Below are 24,993 nucleotides of genomic sequence, written 5' to 3' on the forward strand. Positions count from 1 at the left end.
GATTATATTCACAAAAGTCTGAGGAAAATTCAAGGAGATGAAGCGCATTCAATTTTCATTTAGAATTTCTAACATTAGAAACTTTGAAACCTCAGAATTAAACTTAAGAACCGGCAGCCCATATGCTCTGTTCTTTTGAATACACATCCCTATCACCATCTGATTGGAGCACATTTTTACTACCTTCTGAAAATCTGCAAAAGTGATCTTTGCAGGATGGTGCAAGAAGCCAACTATTCTTAAAAACTGATTCATTGTTGAAAAATCTCAATTCCTTTGTGTGTGTGTGTGTGTGTGTGTGAGAGAGAGAGAGAGAGAGAGAGAGAGAGAATGTAGGAGATCTGGGTTAGGGTGCTGGCTCTGTCACTTACTAGCTGTGTGACTTTGTATAAGTCATTAAGCTTTGGGCCTCGGTATCCCTGTTTATAGGGACTTTATTTTTTTTAGATTAGAATACAGTTGATGTACAATATTATACAAGTTACAGGTGTACAACACAGTGATTTGCAACTTTTAAAGGTTATACTCCAGCTAGAGTTACTCTAAACTATTGGCTATATTCCCTGTGTTGTAGCTTATCTATTTTATACATAACAGCCAACTGCCTTCTTTTCTAAATTTTGCCTGGGCCCCAAGCCATGAGTTGAGACACAGGCACTTCAGTGAGCTTTTTTCTTCTCCTTTTCACATGGGACCTGATCGGCATCTCGTGGGTACTAGTTACATGATTGTCTTAGGCAAAACAACAGGACGGCAAGTAACTCACTTCCCCAGATCCTACGTCCAGCAAACAGCACACATCTTCGAAGAAATGTAGTGAAGAGACACTCAAATCCAAGACAGAACCTTCCATTTGGTTAACGGATCTTACAGCCAGCTCTCTCTCAGACCCAGGACATCATTCCAGGGATCTATACTAATAACAGCAGGCATCAAGAAAAGAAGAATGTATGGAAAATGCTATTAATAGAGGGAGCTTACATGTAATGAGACCCTACTATGCATCTGGAGCTTCAAATACATTTTTCCTCACAGTAAACCTACACGAGATGTACTTGTCGGGGGGATTAGGTTTTCATGGACTCTGGGAAGCTGGAAGCAGAGGTACTGTTCGGGGATTTACTGAACTCTGATTTCCTCCATAGATCAGACGTGGCCTTGATGATGACAGGTTTGACATAAGCCCCAGAAGCAAATGTCATCTGCATTCCCTCGAAAGGAAGCATCAAGTGCAAAGATTGTTCTTGAATATAATGCAAGGCTCAGCTTTAAAAGCATTGTGGAAAGAGTAGACTTCTCAGACATGGCAGGGCATGGTCCTACACGGACAAAGTCACTAGTAGTTCTTTGTGTCCACGCTGTTTTTGATAAATTTCTGCCCTTGGTTAAATGCAACGGAAACCTAGTCTAATCTTAAAATAGCGCATGTATATTCTCTTGAGTCTGAAATGCTGAACTATTAAAAGCCCAACTGATCAGATGAGGAAAAGAAAAAACAGAAAGGGTAGTGTTAACTAAGGCTTGAATAGATTAAGTAACCATCTCAACTATTTTTTCCATAAAGAATCCATATGAAAAGGAAGGGCAGCATTATTTCCAGTGGGCGTAGGGAACTATCAGGTAGTAGAAAGTGTCAAATCAATGACAAAAGCAGGCCTAGGAAGTGGAGGGAAGAGGGACCCAAATCCACAGTCTTGCTCTGATCTAGACTGCAAGTCCTGTTTCAGGGGCTTACACAGCACATACCCATCAGTTTGACATTTACCATTATAAACTAGAATGCTACCTGCACCTTGACCTTTGCCCTACTACAGTGAGTCTTTGGAATAAGAGAAATGGCCCTAATTTTCATTTTGAATATATCTTTCAGAGTTATATCTGGAGAAGATGAGGAACACAGATGGATCAAAGGCCTGGAGTTCAGATAGTAGCTGACTTCACTGCCCCCCACCTCCCTGATCCCACATGCTTCCCGGTGATTGGAGGAGTCATCGTATCATGAGCTTAGACTGCCCAATGAATAAGTAAGTAGGGTCTTTGTTGAGTAAGAGTCTTCCAACTTTGCAGATACTGTCAAAGTGACCCAAACAAAAATAGTGGTGGGTATAGGCAGAGTCCACAGATTCATGTGTCTCAGCCTCAGAGCATCAGCCTCTGACCTCTGCAGAGATGCCAAGAAGGAGAACTCAGAGGCCAGACCTCTACCAAGAGTGCAGCAGTAACTCAAAGCACTTGGTGTCGGCAAAGCTCTATTTGCCAAGGCTACTGCAGACCAGAACCCCCTGCAGCCCGGTACAAGTACAGTCTCCATGGCAAAACATTTGTTTGTTCAGTTCTCAAGAGACAGGTCTTTGTAATTGTTTTCTGTAACCCCCAAAGAGGAACTATCCCATGCAATGTAGAAGGGAGAGGGGAGTTTAAATGCTGACACTTCTTTGAGGTCAGAAGCAATGGATTCCCAGCTAGGAAGAAGGCAACAACAAGTTGAGAAAGGGTGATCCAGGAAGCTGGGAAATGCAGTCAATATAAGTCAGAAAACTGATACTGCAATAAATACTAGTCAAATTCTAAGAGTTTTCAGAGAAAAAAAATATTGCCCTATCAAAGAGAACTTATTCATCAACCAGTAGGTATGGCTAATCCAAATCCCCAGTTATTTCAAAGGGTATCTGTTTGTAATACTGCAATGGGTATACATTTCCCAATTAATTCGGTTTAGAGTTGGGGAAGGGGAAGAAGACAGACTTTTGTAAAGTCATCTTATTTCTTTCAAACTCAAAGAGTTCAAGCTAAGTTCACACTGGCCTGATTCAATGTTCTTATTTGAAAAAAACAATGAAGCAGGACATTCAATGATAAATTCTTTTCAAAAAGCTCTTTTAAGTCTTGGTCCCCAGAAAAGCGGGCAGAAATGTACATTTTTTAAAAGAAAAAAAAAAGAAAAGTCCTGTGCCTTTCATGAATCGATTGCACCTCCTGCGTCTGCAAGCTAAGAAGTCATAATCCTCTGCAATCACAGATTGTTTGAAGCCAATAAACCAAAGGTGATGACCTTGCTAATACATCCCAGCAGGAGAAAGAAAGAAAGCCGTGCTGGGGAATAAGTCTTACGCACACCATTTCCCTTTGGAAAGAGGAGAACAGAGCCAAAAATGCCCCAGCTTGACTTATGGATGAACGGTATTTCGGAAACTTCACCTGAAATAAGAAAAAGTGTTCTCTAAAACTCTCCAGGTAATGCTGCTTTCATCCACTGTGTCCTATGACGCACAGAGCAAAGCCCCCATCCCTAGGCGCCAGCTTCATTGACACGCATGGCTCCCCTGGCCTTTGCTCAGAGATGAGCCTGGTCTATGATGGGGGCCCCTATCCTCCTATGTAAAGGTAATTTTCTGGTGACAGCACAGTGTGCATTGCTCAGGATTAGGAATTCAAAAGGGTCCAACATTACATTTGTTTTTAAACAGCCCTCCAATGCTAGCCAAAGGAAAAACTAGGGGATACTAATAGGAATAAATTCATCTCCCCTTTACCATCATACCAGCTTCCAACACTCACAGAAGCATCATTACAGATGTGCAGCACGGCAGTGTCAATCTACATGCTGAAATCAAATTAAATATCTTTCACCTCCTTCATGTGCAACAACAACGAATGACAGCAAGACCTGACATTTGAGTAAACTACCTCCTGTTACCCTGAGACCACCTGTGATATATAGTATGGGGCAAGCTTTGCATCAATTAAATCCACAGATGACACAGATAATTTGTTTTTTTTAAATCTTCTCTCCCCAATCTATTGTCCTGACACTCCTTTTACTGAACACCTACTATGGGCCAAGAACTGTACTTGGTGCTGGGATACAAAGGTAAATAAGATAATAGGCAACCTTCAAGATGGTCCCTGTAAGGGGGATAAATACGCAGGAAGTGCTAATGATTCAAAGCAGTACATCAAAAAGAAAAATATGTACAACAGAAAGAGCACGTGAGCAGTGATTTACTCTATGTGGAAGGTCGTGGTTAGGAAGGGGATCACACAAGAGATGATCTCTGTGGCGTTCAAAGCCTGGGCTCTGGATCAAGACTGTCTGCACTCAGATCTCTTCTCTACTGCCTAGTATCCTACGACTCTGGGCACAAGAACCCTCATCTATAAAATGGGTATAATGGTAGGACCAAACTCAGAGGGTACTGAGAAGATTACTTTATGGTTGATACATATAAAGCTGTTAGAGAAGTGTCTAGCACATAGTAAATCATCAGTATAAATGGCTATCATTTATTAGACAAATAGCGTGGAACGGAAAAGGCATTTCAAGCAAAGAAGACCACAGAAGTACAAGCTCTAAGGGTTTTGTTTGTTTTGTATTATTTACTGTGTGTTTAGGAAGTGCTGCACATTTAAGATGTGTCACTATAATCCTATGACATAAATACTATTACAGCCCCATTTCTGATGAGGAAATGAAGCAGAGAGATTAGGAAACCTCCTTGCCATCTCAGAGCTAGCAAGTGGACAGTCTGGATTTATGCCCGGGCATCCAGTGCCCAAGCCCAAGTGCTGACCTGTTTATGGAACGGCCTTCCAAGGGCACATGCTGTTTGGCAGAACCTACAAGTAGTTCACCATGGCTGGAACACACAATGATCTTCCTTTATTGAGAAATATACTAAGGGGAGTGATCAAAGTCAAGTACTATAAATACCCAACAGGAGAAAGACAGGAGAAGCCAAAGGCAAGGTCTATTGAGAGTCCAGAAAATTAAATTCCAAAAACAGAATTTTAAATATGAAAGAAGCACATCTTTGGCATGGGCTCCAGAGCAATTGTGATAAGAAGAAAACAGTGACCAGAAAGGAAATCAACATCACTTCAATGTGACATCTGGGCTGGCCGCTCTCTCTTGACAAAGCTATCAGTGACTACCAGAGGTGGTCCACAAGTCTTAGCCTTGGAGTTAGTAGCCACCTGGAGAAAATCTACCACAACCCCTTCAGAGAAGGCTGCTTAGTGTCCCCCCAAGATGTGGAGGTGAGTTCTCACTCGAATAGCTCAGAAACGTGGGGGCCTGACAAGCAGAGCCAGATGCCCCACACACGTGCAGAAAGGGAGCAGCTCCTTCTCCTACAGAGCTGAGTGGATTCCTTAGCAGCAGCTTTCAGAAGAGGCGTTTCTGGTTAGCCCCACCTGCTCTGACCGGTTCCTTTTCACAGAGTCCCCTGGGGGCTAGATATGGTCTAAGTTTAATATTTTAAAAAGTCGCACTCCTCCGGATATTACTTCGTCAGTGTTCTTCAGGCTTTTACACATGCTTGGATTGGGCATCCTGCGGTTCACTCTCCGTCCTCCCCCAACCCCCAGCTTCACTTTCTTCTCTGTTTGGCACAGATCCCTTCATCTACTACTCACCGCCCCCCCCAACCCCCTTGCTTTCTTATCCTTCTCCAACACCTCTCCGCAACTACACAACCAACTGCTTTCTTGAGGATGACCCACGGCTCACTGGAGTGAAAGCACAGCCATGCTGATTCCAGGCTGTAACCTGGGCTGGGGTCTCAGCACTGCCCAGCACTGCCTTCCCTGAGTAGTCCCACCTTGTGTCTCCTCATTGCCCAGCACTGCCTTCCCTGAGTAGTCCCACCTTGTGTCTCCTCAGCAGCTCCTCCAAACCATCTGACTTCCCTTCTTGGTGAAAGAGATGCAACACTCCTCCTTTTGGCCACCCCTCACCCACCTTGATTGACCATAGCTGGATCACCCCCCATATAAGCTCCAAGTCCATACACACTCTGCCACTCAATCCTTGACCAGTTTTATTCCCTCCTAAGTTCTACATTTTCATTCTCTTTCCATGGATTCAACACCCATAAAACAGGGTTGTCCTCACTTAAGGAAAGGAAAATATTCCTTTAGTCTATGACCTCTTTCTTTTTTAGTTTGTTTTTTTTTTTTTTTTTTTCGGTACGCGGGCCTCTCACTGTTGCGGCCTCTCCCGTTGCGGAGCACAGGCTCCGGACGCGCAGGCTCAGCGGCCATGGCTCACGGGCCCAGCCGCTCCACAGCATGTGGGATCCTCCTGGACCGGGGCACGAACCCGTGTCCCCTGCATCGGCAGGCGGACTCTCAACCACTGCGCCACCAGGGAAGCCCCAATGACCTCTTTTATGCAAAAGCATCTTTCTTCCTTTAGGTCTCTTCACAACTTCTTCCTTGAAAGAGTTGTCTCTATATCCTTTTTCTCATTCACTAGGGGTAAGTGCTTGGTAGATGTCGACAGAGCAGATGTATGCAGTAAATAACCTTGCCACTCACTGGATTATCCAAGACAAAGGCAGGAACATCACTGAAGAAATGTCTCTTCCTCTCACCTTCTCCCTTATCCAAATGGTCCTATTCATTTTTACTTTATAAGGTTTATTGAAATCACCACCACCACCCATCCCATATCCCATACTCCACTCCTTCACGCCCTAAAATAAGTCAGCCCCTTCTCAGCTCTTATTTCACTGACTACTGTTCTCATGGTCACGAGTTCTGCTCTATTCCACGTGAATACTCAACATGACACCAAGATCCATTTATTTTCCTAAAATTCATATTTCATAAAGTACCCCCTTGCCCCAAGTGTATTACTTCACCTGGGATAAATATCAGAATACTTAGCCCAGAAGAATATGAACTGTCCTATTTCTATTTTTCCAAAATCATCTCCAAATACCCTGTCCATACACAGGGTGTACTGCCGTCTTTTACAGTTTCCTCAATATGCCACACTATCAGCACCTAAAAGTGCCTAGAATACAGTAGCTACTCAGTAAATAAACAATTAGCCTCCTTTACTTGTCTGATTCCTACTTGTTCTTCAAGATTCAAATCAGATATCCTTTCAACCAGGAAGCTTTCCCTTCTTCAACCCAGGGCATATTACAGTACCTCTATTATGACACTTGACGCACCAATATAATTTCTCATTTATCTATCTCTCTCCCGCTAGACTGTGAATTCCTTAAGGGCAATAATCAAATCTTATTCATATCTGGATTCACACCATGTATCATGATTCCAGGCATGTATTTATTTACACATGCAATTAATCTGATATATCTCACTTGAAGGTCTATGTGCCAGGCACTTTATTGGGCATTCAAAATACAGTGGAAAATAAGATGATATCTCTACCTTCAGGGAGCTTATATTCTAGTGGCGGCATCAGTCAATAAACAAGTAATAAATAGAATCATTATGGATCATGACATGTGCAATGAATGAAATAAACAAAGACCTAAGGTAGAAAGAAAAAAGAGATCTCTTCTTAATAAGGTGGACATAAATTTTTTTTTTTAAAATAAGCTGATATTCAGGCTGAGACCTAAAAAAATGAGGAGGAGATAGTCATGTTGACTGAAAAATGACACTCTATGTTGGTAGAAGGTAAGAATTAAATTGTGTCCTGGGTATCTTTTGACCTTCTTTGTGCCCGGTACAAAGCTCTATACTCAAAGAGCATTTACTCTCCACGGTTTAATTACTTATTAGTAATAAGCTAAAGTTTTGGCTTCAAAGGATGGACCAAAGCATCAGGTGAGGAGGAAATCCCTTTGAGGGGTTATAAGGATATGGAAGCATTGAGCTCCTACTGGAATTGGATGGTGGTGACCTAAATCTCAAGGGACCCCAGGGATGTAAGATTCCACCATGTAGTGTTCAATGGCAAAGCAGCAATACCAAAACTGACATCCTAAACTCTTACTGAATCTATAACCAGATTTGATGTTGGAATGCCAGTTGTTCTGCTTTTTCTCTAGTAAAATTTTCTTTATTGTTTCCTGAGGTCATACTGATAAATTTACTATACTGTCAGGGCAATGATAGCTTTTGTGTATATCTCATCCATTATTTGCTAAAAGGAGAAGTGGAGAACTCAGCGGAGCCAATCACTGAGGCAAATGAGGAGTGTAAAGACGCAATCTGAGGCCAGAGCCTCACAGAAATCTCAGGAAGGCTTGCAGCATCTTTAGGCAGAGCTCAGCCAGATTTTAGTAGAAACAGCCTTCATGGTGGTGGTGGTGTGCAGGAAGATTTTGACAAAATCAAGGGGCCCAACATGCATGCCAAGTACCCTATGGACATAAATGGGTTCCTCGACTTGAATCTGGGCTTTTCACACCTGGTGCTGGCTGTGTTCCTACTCTTGAGTGCAATACAATGGTATTTCACAAGGTCATGTAGCACATTATCCAAAACAGTATTTCCTATATGGAAGGCATGAGGTTAAAACTTAGGATTAAAAAAGTACAAGAAACAGACCTGGCTTTCAGAAACCCTAAACCATTACTTAATATACTGTTTCTAAGAAAAAAAGAAAAAAAAAAGATACTTAATATATGTGCCAAGTTCTATTTCAGGTGCCAAGCAAACAAAAATAACTAAGAGAAAATCACAGTCTTTGAGTTTCCAAGCTGGTATGGAAATAGATGAACATGGACAAGAACTTGTGCCTAACTTTTACACTGCATTTGCCACACTTGTATACTCACCCACTGAGTGTCTGCCCTTCACTAGGTTTTGGGTTTTTGTAGGGAAGGAGCAATTACTTACTTATACCTATATTTCCAGTGTCTACCTAGCACAGTGCCTACCACAGAGATGGGGACAAGTAGTTATTTGTTAAACTGAACCAAATAAATATACACCTGACAACTATTATAAGATGAAGATACATAATACACTACAGGATTACTGAGGAAGGAACAACTACCTTTGCTTAGTGGGAAAGGGGAGGTGGAGAAAATGGTTAAACATTGCCACGGACCAATAAACATAAAAAGATGCTCAGTATCACTGGTAGTCAGGGAAATACCTCCTAAAACACTGTGATCAAGACATCATTTTCACTCAACAGACTAGCAAAATTTTAAGCACTGAAAATACCAGAGACCTCCAAGATGGCGAAGGAGTAACACGTGGAGATCACCTTCCTTCCCACAAATACATCAGAAATACATCTAAATGTGGAACAACTCCTACAGAACACCTACTGAATGCTGGCAGAAGACCTCAGACCTCCCAAAAGGCAAGAAACTCCCCACGTACCCGGGTAGGGCAAAAGAAAAAAGAAAAAAACAGAGACAAAAGAACAGGGACGGGACCTGCACCAGTGGGAGGGAGCTGTGAGGGAGGAAAGGTTTCCACACACTAGGAAGCCCCTTTGCGGGTGGAGACTGCGGGTGGCGGAGGGGTGCAGCTTCGGAGCCATGGAGGAGAGCACAGCAACAGGAATGTGGAGGGCAAATCGGAGAGATTCCCACACAGAGGATCGGTGCTGATCTGCTCGCCCGCCGGGGCAGGTGGGGGCTGGGAGCTGAGGCTCGGGCTTCGGAGGTCAGACCCCAGAGAGAGGACTGGGGTTGGCTGCGTGAAGACAGCCTGAAGGGGGCTAGTGAGCCACAGCTAGGCGGGAGGGAGTCCAGGAAAAAGTCTGGAGCTGCCAAATAGGCAAGAGACCATTGTTTCGGGGTGTGCGAGGAAAGAGGATTCAGGGCACCGCCTAAACGAGCTCCAGAGACAGGCGCGAGCCACGGCTATCAGCACGGACCCCAGAGACGGGCAAGAAACGCTAAGGCTGCTGCTGTAGCCACCAAAAAGCTTGTGTGCAAGCACAGGTCACTATCCACACCTCCCCTGACAGGAGCCTGTGCAGCCCGCCACGGCCAGTGTCCCATGATCCAGGGACAACTTCCCCGGGAGAACACACGGCGCACCTCAGGCTGTTGCAACATCGTTCCAGCCTCTGCCGCCGCAGGCTCACCGCGTATTCCGTACGACTCCCTCCCCTGGAGCCTGAGTGAGCCAGAGCCCCCTAATCAGCTGCTACTTTAACCCCATCCTGTCTGAGCGAAGAACAGATGCCCTCAGAAGAACAGACACCCTCAGGAGACCTACATGCAGAGGCGGGGCCAAATCCAAAGCTGAACCCCGGGAGCTGTGCGAACAAAGAGAAAGGGAAGTTTCTCCCAGCAGCATCAGGAGCAGCAGATTAAATCTCCACAATCAACCTGATGTACCCTGCATCTGTGGAATACCTGAATAGACAACGAATCATCCCAAAATTGAGGCAGTGGACTTTGGGAGCAATTGTAGAGTTGGAGTTTGCTTTCTGCATCTAATTTGTTTCTGGTTTTATGTTTGATCATAGTTTAGTATTTAGAGTTTATTATCATTGGTAAATGTGTTTATTGATTTGGTCACTCTCTTCCTTTTTTTTATATATAGATATATTATTTTTCCTTTTTCTCTTTTTGTGAGTGTGTATGTGTATGCTTCATTGTGTGATTTTGTCTGTACATCTTTGCTTTTACCATTTGTCCTAGGTTCCATCTGTCTTTTTTTTTTTTTTTTTTCTTAGTATAGCTTTTAGTGCTTGTTATCATTGGTGGATTTTTTTTTTGGTTTGGTTGCTATCTTCTTCCTTTCCTTTTTATATTACTTTTTAATATTTTATTTTTAATAATTATTTTTTTATTTTAATAACGTTATTTTATTTTACTTTATTTTTTTCTTTCTCATGGATCATTCTCCAGGATAGAACATATCTTGGGTCACAAAGCAAGCTTTGGTAAAGTTAAGAAAATTGAAATCATATCAAGTATCTTTTCTGACCACAATGCTATGAGACTAGATATCCATTACAGGAAAAAAAAACTGTTAAAAATACAAACACACGGAGGTTAAACAATACACTACTAAATAACCAAGAGATCACTGAAGAAATCAAAGAGGAAATAAAAAAATACCTAGAAACAAATGACAATGAAAACACGATGACCCAAAATCTTTGAGAAGCAGCTTCTAAGAGGGAAGTTTATAGCAATACAATCCTACCTCAAGAAACAAGAAAAAACTTACACAACCTAACCTTACACCTTAAGCAATTAGAGAAAGAAGAACAAAAAAAAAACCCCAAAGTTAGCAGAAGGAAAGAAATCATAAAGATCAGATCAGAAATAAATGAAAAAGAAATGAAGGAAACAACAGCAAAGATGGACACAACTAAAGGCTGGTTCTTTGAGAAGATAAACAAAATTGATAAACCACTAGCCAGACTCATCAAGAAAAAAGGAGAAGACTCAAATCAACAGAATTAGAAATGGAAAAGGAGAAGTAACAGCTAACACTGTAGAAATACAAAGGATCATGAGAGATTACTACAAGCAACTATATGCCAATAAAATGGACAACCTGGAAGAAATGGACAAATTCTTAGAAAAGCTCAACCTTCTGAGACTAAATCAGGAAGAAATAGAAAATATAAACAGACCAATCACAAACACTGAAATTGAAACTGTGATTAAAAATCTTCCAACAAACAAAAGCCCAGGACCAGATGGCTTCACAGGCGAATTCTATCAAACATTTAGAGAAGAGCTAACACCTATCCTTCTCAAACTCTTCCAAAATATAGCAGAGGGAGGAACACTCCCAAACTCATTCTACGAGGCCACCATCACTCTGATACCAAAACCAGACAAAGATGTCACAAAGAAAGAAAACTACAGGCCAATATCACTGATGAACACAGATGCAAAAATCCTCAACAAAATACTAGCAAACAGAATCCAACAACACATTAAAAGGATCATACACTATGATCAAGTGGGGTTTATCCCAGGAATGCAAGGATTCTTCAATATATGCAAATCAATCAACGTGATACACCATATTAACAAACTGAAAGAGAAAAACCATATGATCATCTCAACAGATGCAGAGAAAGTTTTCGACAAAGTTCAACACACATTTATGATAAAAACCCTCCAGAAAATAGGCAAAGAGCGAACTTTCCTCAACATAATAAAGGCTATATATGGCAAACCCACAGCCAACATCATCCTCAATGGTGAAAAACTGAAACCATTTCCACTAAGAGCAGGAACAAGACAAGGTTGCCCACTCTCACCACCATTATTCAACATAGTTTTGGAAGTTTTAGCCATAGCAATCAGAGAAGAAAAAGAAAAAGAATCCAAATCGGAAAAGAAGAAGTAAAGCTGTTACTCTTTGCAGATGACATGATACTATACATACCGAATCCTAAAGATGCTACCAGAAAACTACTAGAGCTAATCAATGAATTTGGTAAAGTAGCGGGATACAAAATTAATGCACAGAAATCTCTTGCATTCCTATACACTAATGATGAAAAATCTGAAAGTGAACTTAAGAAAACACTCCCATTTACCACTGCAACAAAAAGAATAAAATATCTAGGAATAAACCTACCTAAGGAGACAAAAGACCTGTATGCAGAAAACTATAAGACACTGATGAAAGAAATTAAAGATGATACAAATAGATGGAGAGATATACCATGTTCTTAGATTGGAAGAATCAACATTGTGAAAATGACTCTACTACCCAAAGCAATCTACAGATTCAATGCAACCCCTATCAAACTACCACTGGCATTTTTCACAGAACTAGAACAAAAAAACTTCACAATTTGTATGGAAACACAAAAGACCCCAAATAGTTAAAGCAATCTTGAGAAAAACGGAGCTGGAGGAAACAGGCTCCCGGCTTCAGACTATACTACAAAGCTATAGTAATCAAGACAGTATGGTACTGGCACAAAAAGAGAACTATAGATCAATGGAACAGGACAGAAAGCCCAGAGATTAAGCCCACGCACATATGGTCACCTCGTCTTTGATAAAGGAGGCAAGAATATACAATGGAGAAAGGACAGCCTCTTCAATAAGTGGTGCTGGGAAAACTGGACAGCTACATGTAAAAGAATGAAATGAGAACACTCCCTAACACCATACACAAAAACAAACTCAAAATGGATTAAAGACCTAAATGTAAGGCCAGACACTATAAAACTCTTAGCGGAAAACATATGCAGAGCACTCTATGACATAAATCACAGCAAGATCCTTTATGACCCACCTCCTAGAGAAATGGAAATAAAAACAAAAATAAACAAATGGGACTTAATGAAACTTAAAAGCTTTTGCACAGCAAAGGAAAGCATAAACAAGACGAAAAGCCAACCCTCGGAATAGGAGATAATATTTGCAAATGAAGCACCTGACAAAGGATTAATCTCCAAAATTTACAAGCATCTCATGCAGCTCCGTATCAAAAACACAAACAACCCAATCCAAAAAATGGGCTGAAGACTTAAATAGACATTTCTCCGAAGAAGATATACAGATTGCCAACAAACACATGAAAGGATACTCAACATTACTAATCATTAGAGAAATGCAAATCAAAACTACAATGCGGTATCACCTCACACCAGTCAGAATGGCCATCATCAAAAAATCTACAAACAGTAAATGCTGGAGAGGGCGTGGAGAAAAGGGAACCCTCTTGCACTGTTGGTGGGAATGCAAGTTGATACAGCCACTATGGAGAACAGTTTCGACGTTTGTTAAAAAATTAAAAATAAAACTACCATACGACCCAGCAATCCCACTACTGGGCATATACCCTGAGAAAACCAAAAAGAGCCATGTACCACCATGTTCACTGAAGCTCTATTTACAATAGCCAGGACATGGAAGCAACCTAGGTGTCCATCGAAAGATGAATGGATAAAGAAGATGTGGCATATATATACATTGCCACATTACTCAGTCATAAAAAGAAATGTAATTGAGCTATTTTTAGTGAGGTGGATGGACCTAGAGACTGTCATATAGAGTGAAGTAAGTCAGAAAGAGAAAAACAAATACCATATGCTAACACATATATATGGAATCTAAAAAAAAAAAAGGTTCTGAAGAACCTAGTGACAGGACAGGAATAAAGACATAGAGAATGGACTTGAGGACACGGCGAGGGGGAAGGGTAAGCTGAGATGAAGTGAGAGAGTAGCATGGACATATATACACTACCAAATGTAAAATAGATAGCTAGTGGGAAGCAGCCGCATAGCACAGGGAGATCAGCTCAGTGCTTTGTGACCACCCAGAGGGGTGGGATAGGGAGGGTGGGAGGGAGATGCAAGAGGGAGGAGATATGGGGATATATGTATATGTATAGCTGATTCACCTTGTTATAAAGCAGAAACTAACACAACAATGTAAAGCAATTATACTCCAATAAAGATGTTAAAAAAAAAAAAAGAAAATACCCAGTGCTAGTGAAATCATTGGGAAATGCACAGTCTGTTATTGCTTGTGGGTATATGAATTATCCTAACCATCTTGGAAAGTAATCTCAGGTATCTATTAACATTATAAATGCATTTGGTTTTGATACAGCAATATCCCCTTTAGGACTCTAGAGTACTTTACAAAGAGAAAATTACCCAAAATGTAACAACATGTTTACAAACATGTTTATTGAAGCACTATAGGTAATAGCAAATATTGTAGAAATCAGATAACAATCCAGTAAAAAGGTCACGGAGAAATAGTGTAGCTTGGAGTTAACAGAACACACTCAGGATCCATCTCTGACACTTACTGACTACATGAACATCGGGCACATTAATTTTTAAGCCTTAATTCTAAGTCTCACTTCTCTCATATGTAAACCTGGGATACTAGTAGTGCCTATTTTATAGGGTTGTTATGAGGATAAAAAGCACTGAAAATACTTCCTGGCTCAAAATAAGCACTACATAACTTAATTAAGGATGCAGTTGTTAAATTCAGTATACAACATCCATACTATTTAATGCTTATAAACCTGACCCATTTTTCTTAGTGTATTCATCTGGACAGACACCCATAACTCATTGTTAAGTGAAAATAACAGGTTGTCAGAGTCCTATGAACAGTTACTCCTACTTTCTCAAACAAACAAAAAAGTGGTCCACATATGTATGTATGTGTTGGTATCTTTGAGTTGGGTCATAACGATATGGACAGAATCACACAAAACTCTTCCCATCACTGACCTCAGGGAAGCTGGATCAGTGTGGACAGTAAAAGACTACTAACACTTTTTGTCTGCCTCTGCACTGTTTGGTTCATTATAATGAACATACTTTTCTTCTTGATTTTTTGAAAATAATAAGATTTAATCAAATGAATTTATAAGTCCAGGACCCCCAAGCAGCTCTGCATGACACAAATATGGGGATGGGAGTGGGAGTTACAAAGCTCAAAGGAATCCAGAATCCTAAGCACCCCCTGATCCTGCTGGGGAGCTTGGCTCTCTCCTGGGGGAGACAGGGAAGGCACTAAACATTTGCAAACACAGGGATGAATGAATAGCATCACTGGCTTGGTGTAACACAAAGAGCCCTTCTGCAGGGAAATTTCACACTCTAGCTTTATTCTTTTTCTTTTTTAGGATGACTACCCCCATTCTCTATTCTTGTATTTGTGGCTGACTGAAAGCTGGATTGTGTAGCACAACGTCCTTCAAAGCTGAGACTAATGATCTATCCAAGACGCTCTATGCTTTTCCCCTGGATGAGGAGTAGAAAGGGAGAGAAGCTTCCGGCTAATGGGAATCACCCACAGGGTTGGCAGAGATCACCGTCTTCAGGTCAGCTTCTGTCGGCCTGAATCCCTTGAGCTCTCCAGAAAGTACTGGCTGAAGCCAACCCCACAGAGATGCTGCTTCAAGGCACTCTACAGCCATTCTCTCCACAAAGACTCTACTGGGAAACATCTCTTGATAATCGCAGCGTGTAACACCCAAGGAGAAGCAAAGTGACTCCCGTGACAAGGAAACAGGGCTGCCTCCCAGTGCAGAGTCAAATGGCCTAACCCGTTCTCTCCGCCTTAACTATATGCTCCTTCATCCCACAAAAGCAGGTATTGCAGCTTGAGAAGTACATAACTGTGGAGATGTGTTCGGAAACTTGTGTTTCATGTGGATCAGAAAATAGGACACTAGGGAGTTCGAGAAGTCAGCCAGGCCAGGCAAGCTCTACAACAGACACACTGCAGGTTGTGTATCCCTTTAAGAGAGTACACCTTTAGTCCTTCCAGAATTGCCTAGGGCTTCCTCACCAGCTAAGCCTCTCTCAGCAGAATGCTGATTACCCTGACACAGAGGGAAAAAAGATGATAATTTCTGCTCAGAGATGCTGTATCTAGATTTTGACATTTTATTTATCTCAACCTTTAAGCTTATCTTGCTTCAGTATGGTAAAATCGCCAGCTCTACCAAATCTCACAGCTGAATCCACTGGAAAGTAGAGAAGATACTGAGGTGTAGTTAATTGTCCTGTGTCAGATCATCCCCCTTTCCTCTCAGTTTGACTCCCTGAGTGAACAACAACACAAAACAAAAACAAAATCAACAACTTGCTCCAGGATTAAGGTGTAATCAATGGCAAGACCAACTGGGAACCAAAGCTCATTCATTTGGTACAGCGGCATCTCGCTCTGTCAGCCAGGGTTTGTGGATTCCGTGAGGTTGAAAGCCCTAGAACATCACTGCAAGGTCAGCCGCTTCTTGGCCTCTCTCCTATTCTAAGACCCCAGAGACGTTTGCCACTTGCCCCCTTTGGACTATTCAGCCGGTCAAAGTTGTAAAGAATGTGCGCTCAATCCAAAAGCGCGTGTATCTATTTGTTGGGCAAGAAGCCATTTCCCTGTGGCCCAGTATTTTTCTGGAATAGGGCAAATGCTGCTCGAAATGTCACAGCACTTTGAAAACCCTATTTTTAATATACATATATGTATATAACAATCATATTATATATATATACATACATGTATACATATATATATGATTAAAATGTTGTTTACTTATGTACAGCAAGATCCCCCAGAAGACAGATGGGATTCTGGATGATCAATAAGCAGTGAAATGACTGAAGTTCATAACTAACATGCCTGTAAGTGTGTGGACTATTATTGACAAATCGTGTGACCTCGGCACACTGTAAAAATGTTTTGGGAGGATGCAATAACGCAAGTCAAGCACTGAGCATCGTGCCTGACACATCATGAGTGCTCCATCAAAGTTAATTTTTGTTATTGTCGTCATTATTTTCATGAGCAACAGCATCGCTGCCGTTACCATGAAACCAGCAAGGTGTTGGGTTTAAGGATGTAAAGTCTACTTGAGAAGAGAAAATATACACATGAGCAAAGTAAAGAAGCAACACTCCTGGGATCTGGCAGCTCTGGGTGCTGCGTAAGTATCTCCTTCAATACAATTACATGAGGCGGGTTACAGGCAAGTACAGTTCTCTCTCACTTTAACTGTCCAAAGATCTTTGTCTCTCTAAACAATGAAGTCCTGGAAGGCAGAACCTACACACTATGGATCTAGGTACTCACCCAACTTTCCTTCCCTAGATAAGAACAATATAAGACCTAGAGGAGTTAATCAATTCATGTTTGTTGAATAAATGAGTGAGAAAGAGAGTTATATGTTAGTGACTATGCAGTAGAGACAAAATTGTAGTATTCACTGGTCTATGCAAAATCAGATACTTACTGAGCACTATCTATGTGCTAAGTCCTGCATTCAGTGCTGTGAGTGCCCTGAGTATCTCTAAAACCTGGCCTGTGCCCCTAAGAAGCCCCCGACGGCTGGCATAGGCAGGTTTTCTGAGAAGATTGCACAAGCTGGTACAGGAGAAAATGAGTCAACACTTAGCAGTCTAGTCTCCTTCCAGATGACGTGGAATCATGAGGACCTCTCTTCCTGGTTCCATCCTTGACCCACCCAGGCCTGTCCCTCTCCACCTCTACGTTAACACCCCCAAAATGTCCCCTAAAGACCAAATATGGGCACCATGAGCCACTCAAAAAATGCAGCCCTGAAAAGCAATTGTGAAGTATTCTAAATATTCCCTTTTCTCCTTTCCTCTTTTCTAAATTGTCTTTTCAGGCATGTACTCTTCCATCAAAGTATTAAAACGAGCAGTTGCAATAACATAGAACACCCGCAGGAATCATTTGCCACATATGACATGTAGAACATCACACATATGGCAAGTGACTATTGTGGGTATGTTAGAAAAGCAAATAGAAATGGGTATATACACACCTATTACTTGTACATATGTGTATATTATGTGTATATATGCGCACGTGTGTATATGTATACGTATGTATATATCTTCCAGTGAAATTGATTCTAAGATGGAAAAGTCAGCAGGTCATTCTTGCCACGCTTTCCCAGGCTTAAGCCCATGGAGTTTGCTCCCTCAGAAGGGAGGTCTGGTACTACTGGAACGTGATGCCATTTTTATTTCACTAAGCCCCTCCCTTAAGATAAGAAAAGAATATTCTTCCTGGACTGAGGCATCAGTAATAGTGCCCCATCAGAGAGAAAGCAGCACGCTGAGCGTGAGCTCCAGCAATCCAGGACAAGCTGTTCCTCACATCCCTCCAATATGCGCTTCCCAGGACTACTCAGGCTGGGAGTTACGGCTGCTCTGCCTCTGTCCCACTGAGACAGAACTGCACATCTTTTAATTTTCTAATATGCCAACGACACTTTACATGGCAGATGCACTGCACAGTAAAAGCTGGCTTTTACTTTCATTTATGCACATACATTAGAGAAACTTTCCAAGGAAGCATAAGCTTACTCAGAGATGCTGATGAATAGGTACTGAATTTAAACAATACAGCAGGAGTCAGACCCTTAATGTATTAAAGAACTGTACTTTTTGAGGCTCCTACCAAACTTCCCACACTTGAAATCAGTTACATAAATTACCTTGGGACAGAAACTCTGCATAATTGACCTCCTACTTGGGGAAAGAGCTCAATAATTGAAATGCCTGACAACAAACAAAAGAACAGAATCTAGCCTTTTCTTTGGTCTACTAGGGTTCTCCTAAGGCACAGGACAATTTATTTGGGGCTTCTTGTACACAATGTCAAGCCTAATAGAAAATAGACATCAGGTGAAAATGAAATTTAATGAACAATCTTCTTGTGAGGGCTGGTAGATTCCTCTGGGGTGTCTATCCAATCCATGAGCCTCCTCTTGTATGACCACTGCAATCCCCAATAAGGAGCAGGCCCTGAAACCAAATTGCTTCCATGTAAATCAACTTTCCCTCCCAAGCCACTATTGACTGCACCTGACACAAACAGGGTGACTGCAGTCTTTCTCCCTAGACCTCAGCACTGACACTGAAAGCCAAGAGGCAGCCTCTCCCGGTCACGTGAACTGACAGGTAATGGAACCCCCCCCACTGATCTTATGTGGTCGACACTCACTAGCTTTGGTCTGCCCACAGACCACTCCCACCTTTCTGTATAACGACTCTCACTTAGTCTGTCTGTGCGTGTTTGAATATCATCTCCAGAGTTTGTCTCCACCCTCTCCCAGGTCAGGGATCATCATGTGATCCAGGCCTGACCAATTAGAGGACGTGCTCTCCTGGACTTCAGGGATTGGTTCGGGCATGGGCCCATGACACAGGCTGGTGGAGAAGAGCCAATCAGGAGTGAGATAAATCAATATTTTTTTAAGAAACAAAACGAAACAACAGAATGTATCGTTTCCAAGGAAAAAGGAGGAGAGAATAACTGCCTGGGCATTTGAGGACCTTCTTTTGTGCTAAATCCAATAAGTTACTCTGCCCTTGAAGAATTTGTTCATTCATTTGAAAAAGTACTAATTGCCCACTCTATATGTGTGATGCAGTAGTGTGAATCCCAGAAATAGAGGCAAGCGTGTGTGTGTGTGTGCCCCTTTGTGCTGCAGAACCACGGAAGGGAAGCTGTGAAAGAATGTTGCCCTGGTAGCCTGCCTGGGTTCTGCAGACCTAGAGGTTACACTGATCCCCTCTGCAAAGATATCCTCATTCTTTCATTTCTGCCCCAGTAAGCTCACAGATCAGTGAGAACTATGGGAACCAAAACGCATAAAGACAACCTAATAAGCAGTTTAGCAAAAGGATGTGACCAAAAGAAGAGGTCTATAAAAAGGAAGGGTCCAGCCTTCCTGGAAATAAACCCCAACCCATGGCTAAGGGAAACGAAGAGCAAACAGAGGAAGAAAGAGTACAAGGAACCAGAAACCTTCCCACCAGGAAACGGGGGTGGGGGTGAGCAGCCAGCCGAGGACATCATGTTTAAATAACACAGTAATTATTAGCTCAGCTTCCCTACCTCCAAAGCGAGCTCTCCGTGATGCTCCCCAGGTTATAGTCATAGAGCTTTGTCAAAATGAGAATCACCTGAAGGCAAAAGAAGAAATCCTGGTTAGTTTCAAACAATGACAATCTCATAGAACTGAAATGGCCCAAGCGAGGGCTTAGAATTCCTTTAATGGGCACTTCACGTAATTGAATGAGTTGTTGCAGCATCCCCTTACACAGATTGGGGAAGGGTTTGCCTGTGCCTTCCCTTAAACGGCTCAAGCCTGATGCCCTCCCTAACCTTCTCCCTCTCAGCCGGCAGCAAGACTTACCTGCCCATCCAGGCATTTCTTATCCTGGTGGGCTTAACACTTTCAGGAAAGCTAGCAGAGCTGTCAGATATGTCCCAGCCCTCCTTGCTGTACCAGACGGGGCAGGTAACAGCCTCTCTGAGCCTCAACATGCTTTCTCTCAAAAAGGGTGGCCGTGAGGTCTTAAATTAGGTCATAAATGCAAATTACGCTTCAATTAGCGTGGGGTTCTTCAATGCTAGCTCTTTCTCTTTCTTCTCCTCTGTGGGTTTGGCTTTATTTCTTCTGATCTCCCAATTTCTGGGAAAGCCACTGGACTGAAGCAATAAGGACTAAAGCAACAGCATTTTAACAGGCACAGATCTCTGTCTTACGGGGTCCTGAAGCTTACAGGATTTAGGGAGCCCTTCATAAGAAACAAGATATAAAAGTATGAGTTCCAATCTCCACACCCTGGGAAGGGGGCTATGCAGTTAAGGGACTTGGAAACCTAAGCTTCATTCACTTCTCGGCAAATCTTCCCTGAGTTTAACCTGTTGCTCTTTTCAACCTCACTCAGAGGAAGCTAAACTATTTAGCCCATTCTTCTAGAATTCAACTCCTATGAACTGTTTACTAGGAGCCCAGGATTTTGCCTGATGCCCAAAGGGAACATACCTACAGATGAGGCCTGGTGGTCTGGGATCCACTGAAACTCATGACCTGGCTCTGCCGCATTAAGTGAAGCACAAGAGTGCCATGACGCTTGGGAAAATACAACAGAGCAGTGTGTTTCTAACCATGGATGGTCTCCGCCCTTATTTGCTCTCCTCACATAATGAAAAGCTCTGCTTTGTTTTCTGCTGAGGTTCCTATTTCTCTCCTCATACTCATAACCTAGAACATTCGGCCCAGTCCTGCTGTTTCCAACTCAGCAGAAAAATGGTGACATCAACTTCCTGGATTTTCTCTGAAGGCCAAGGGCTCAGTTCTAGCCACAGTGAGCACAGAACAGTCTAACCTCGAATTCCAAGGCAGCAAGATGCCAAGAAGTGCTGAATCCTTCCAAGTTCTATTCTGCTAGCACAGGGCTTGCTTTACTGAAGAGCAGATTCTGATCCCTTCTTTCACAGCAAGCAAACTGGAACTCCATGACCTTAGGTTTGCTCCAAGTTCAAGGGAACGAAGGACCACGGTCACCCCGAGACAGGCAGAAATCTGAGGACCTGTGCTCTAAGGCCACCCATCTCCTTAACCGCTGCACAGGCCTCCTTCAAGGATCTGTTCAAAACTTACTTCTTTCGCAAAACGTAAGCACGTGTGAGGCTCTGGGCACCGCATGGGCACGTCAGATGGCAGGCCTGCGGTGGGGGCATATGCTTAACAGATCCGTGTGCCAATTAAGTCGCTTGAAGTGCTAAATTTCAATCACCGCCATCCCAGGAATGCTGATCAGCGGCAGCGGGGTGGCTGTTTGAAGACAGAGTGATGTCACTGCTCCACCTCGATACGATTTTGCCAAGCAGCTCTATAAATCCCCCACCAAGAAAATGGGTGTGTGGGCATAAAGCATTTCTAGGTGGTTGCTCTCCTGCTGCAAGTAAACTAAATAATGAAGTTCAGCTGGTCACAAACTGCCCCTCCCATCCATCTGACGAGGGAATTCACTGGAGCCCCAGAGAAGGAACCTTTTTAACCCAGCATGTAATGGTGTGGAACCCCTCACACACACACAGAAGGTGTTTAAGCAATTCACAGGCAGGCGGGCAGGGAGGTACAAATCCACTCCCTGACTCTTCCTGCTGGGCTAGTAAAACGAAAATGCCAGTGATACCCTCAGGCAGTTTGTCAATACTGCACCAGATGAGGTGTCATTTATGGCATTTCAAGGCATATCTGCTTGGATCAATCTAATCTTTGTTTTCAGAAAGAGAGCAAGAAAGAAGGGAGAACTGCTGACCTTTAGTTATGTTTTCAATCGATTATTTGAAGCTTTTCCCCTTTTTTTCCCTTTCCTGTCTATATGCGTTATTTACCACCTTACTTCGGGATGGTGACAGTCATTATATTAGGTCGGATTTGCTGTTGTTTGTTTTTCTGCTCTGGTTAATTAGCAATACTGTTCTACAGAATTAGCATCTGTTAAAGGGCCACAGCCAAAACGACCACCATTAGATGAGAAAAAGAGGTCAACGCAATTGTCTGCCTAGGCTGGTTCTGCTGTCTACCATTTTTGTGTATTTTTCAAACAAACAAACAAAAAATCACTGGAACTTATTGATCAAGTGAAATGTTATAAGTACTTAAAAAATATATAAATCATCATTTATTTTTATTCATTTGGTAAACAATTTTCACGTATAGATTTAATTCCGAGTCCAAGTGTACAGCATTTAATTGTAAATCCAATCAATGAGAACAAGGCTGTTCTGATAAATACTTTCACACAAAATGGAATATCTGTGAACATCTTGTTTTTTTCCTATATCTTGTTCTCATGATATAGTACCAAAATATCCTTGATTCAAAACAATAAGTGGTGACCATATGGTAATACCTTTTTTAGGTTCCTCTTTAAATCTTAGGATACTTTCTTTAAATAGCTATAATCTAAATATCTATGACTAGACAACCTCTACCTACATTGTGTCAGTACCTCAGTGCCCACTTATTTCTGGGACTTTCCACAGTGACATGTCTAAGGATCCCCCAACCAGTCTAGGAGCTGCTGTCACCGCAAGTCATCAGTCCTGTTCTTCTGCTGGGGCTCCTTCCTGCCATATCCACTGCTCATAAAGCTTCTGGGCGGGTGGGGGGGAGGGCGAGGAGGAACTTCATTTTCTCCATACTTATAAAGAGGATGTTGAAGCCTATCCACCAAGCTGCTGTTTTCAAATCGCTCATTCCTTGGAGGATGAGAAGGCACCAGAAACTGTGCCAGGCTCTGTGCAGGGATAAATGAGGGTCTTCAAGGGAATGAAGCTTCCTTTGTGGCTTCCTCCTCAGCAATGAGCTCAACAAACTATTACCTCTTTTTCCAGAGTCTCTGAAAGCTCCCACTGAATAATTCCACCAATTCCAGCCTCTCACCTGCCCCTCTGTATATAGGTATTAAGAAACCATCACATAAAGAAAATCTAGTATTCCTAATGCCATCTGCAGCAACATGGATGGCCTAGAGATTATCATACTAAGTGAAGTAAGTCAGAAAGACAAGTACCCTATGATATCACTTACAACCGGAATCTAGCATATGACACAAATGAACTTATCTATGAAACAGAAACAGTCTCACAGACATAGAGAACAAACTTGTGGCTGCCAAGGGGGAGGCAGGGGTGGGGAGAGATGGATTGGGAGTTTAGGAGTAGTATATGAAAACTATTATATATAGAATGAATAAATAAGGTCCTACTGCATAGCACAGGGAACTACATTCAATATCCTGTGATAAACCATAAGGGAAAAGAGTATCAAAAAGAAATACAGTATGTGTGTGTGTGTGTGTGTGTGTGTGTGTGTGTGTGTGTGTAACTGAATCACTTTGCTGTACAGTAGAAATTAAAACAACATTGTAAATCAACTATCCTTCAATAAAATAAATTTTTAAAAAAGGAAAATGTAGTATAGTAGTCCACACAATGGAATATTATTCAGCCATAAAAAATGAAATCCTGCCATTTGTGCCAACACAGATGAACCTGGAGGGCATTTTGTTGGCAAAATAAGCCAGATAAAGAAATATAAATACTGTATCATTTATATGCAGAATCTAAAACAAACAAAAATGATCTCATAGAAACAGAATAGAATGGTGGTGGTTAGGGGCTGCAAGGAGGGGGGAAGTGAGATGTAGGTCAGAGGGCACAAACCTTCAGTTATAAGTTCTGAGGATCTATTGTACGGCATGGTGACCATAGTCAATAGTACAATATTATATATTCAAAACTTTCTGAGAGTAGATCTTAAGCATTCTCACCAAAAAAGAGAGAGAGAGAGATCTTGATCTTAGCAGTCATTACACAACGTATATCTATATTAAAGCATCTCGTTGTGCACTCTAAATACATTCAGTTTGATTTGCCAAATATTCCTCAACAAAGTTGGGGGAAAAAAATCACAATGGACCCTGGGAAAGGAAGATGCCAATTCACTCCTCCCCTCTGCTAACCCCAACTTCTTTCTGCTCTCAGTTACACAGCAAAAGCATAGAGACAGAGACACTAGTACAGCTGTCCTTGGTATCCACGGGGGATTGGTCAGGACCCCCTGTGGATACCAAAATCCATAGATGCTCAAGTCCCTTATACAAAATGGCATAGTATTTGTATATAAACTATGAACATCCTCTCATATACTTTAAATCATCTCTAAATTACTTACGATACCTAACACAATGTAAGCGCTATGTAAATAGTCATCACCGCATGGCAAATTCAAGATTTGTTTTTAGAAAATTCTAGATTTTTTTCCAAATATTTTTGATCAGTGGATGATTGAATTCAGGGATGCAGAACCTATGGATACGGAGGGGATACTGTACATGGATGACTACCAGTCATTTTAGTGTAAAATAGCAAAAACCAGTAAAAATGAGTATCAAAATGGCAGGGCAAGCCTTATATCCGGGTCTGGATTAGAATGAATGAATACAGCAGGCAGCAGGCT

General features: G+C 42.0%; 1 protein-coding gene across 3 annotated transcripts in view; it reads right to left on the reverse strand.

Annotated features, from left to right (window-relative positions):
• The window catches only part of SORCS1 (sortilin related VPS10 domain containing receptor 1), a 558,796-nt gene that overhangs the window by 348,842 nt on the left and 184,961 nt on the right, over nucleotides 1-24,993 (reverse strand). For all 3 annotated transcript variants that reach the window (XM_004265869.4, XM_004265870.3, XM_004265868.3), the window contains exon 2: nucleotides 20,067-20,134. In XM_004265869.4, coding sequence (XP_004265917.1) covers nucleotides 20,067-20,134 — 68 coding nt within the window. The remainder of the gene's footprint in view (nucleotides 1-20,066; nucleotides 20,135-24,993) is intronic.

The sequence above is a fragment of the Orcinus orca genome, chromosome 14 (assembly GCF_937001465.1).
Source record: "Orcinus orca chromosome 14, mOrcOrc1.1, whole genome shotgun sequence".
Taxonomy (NCBI): Eukaryota; Metazoa; Chordata; class Mammalia; order Artiodactyla; family Delphinidae; genus Orcinus; species Orcinus orca.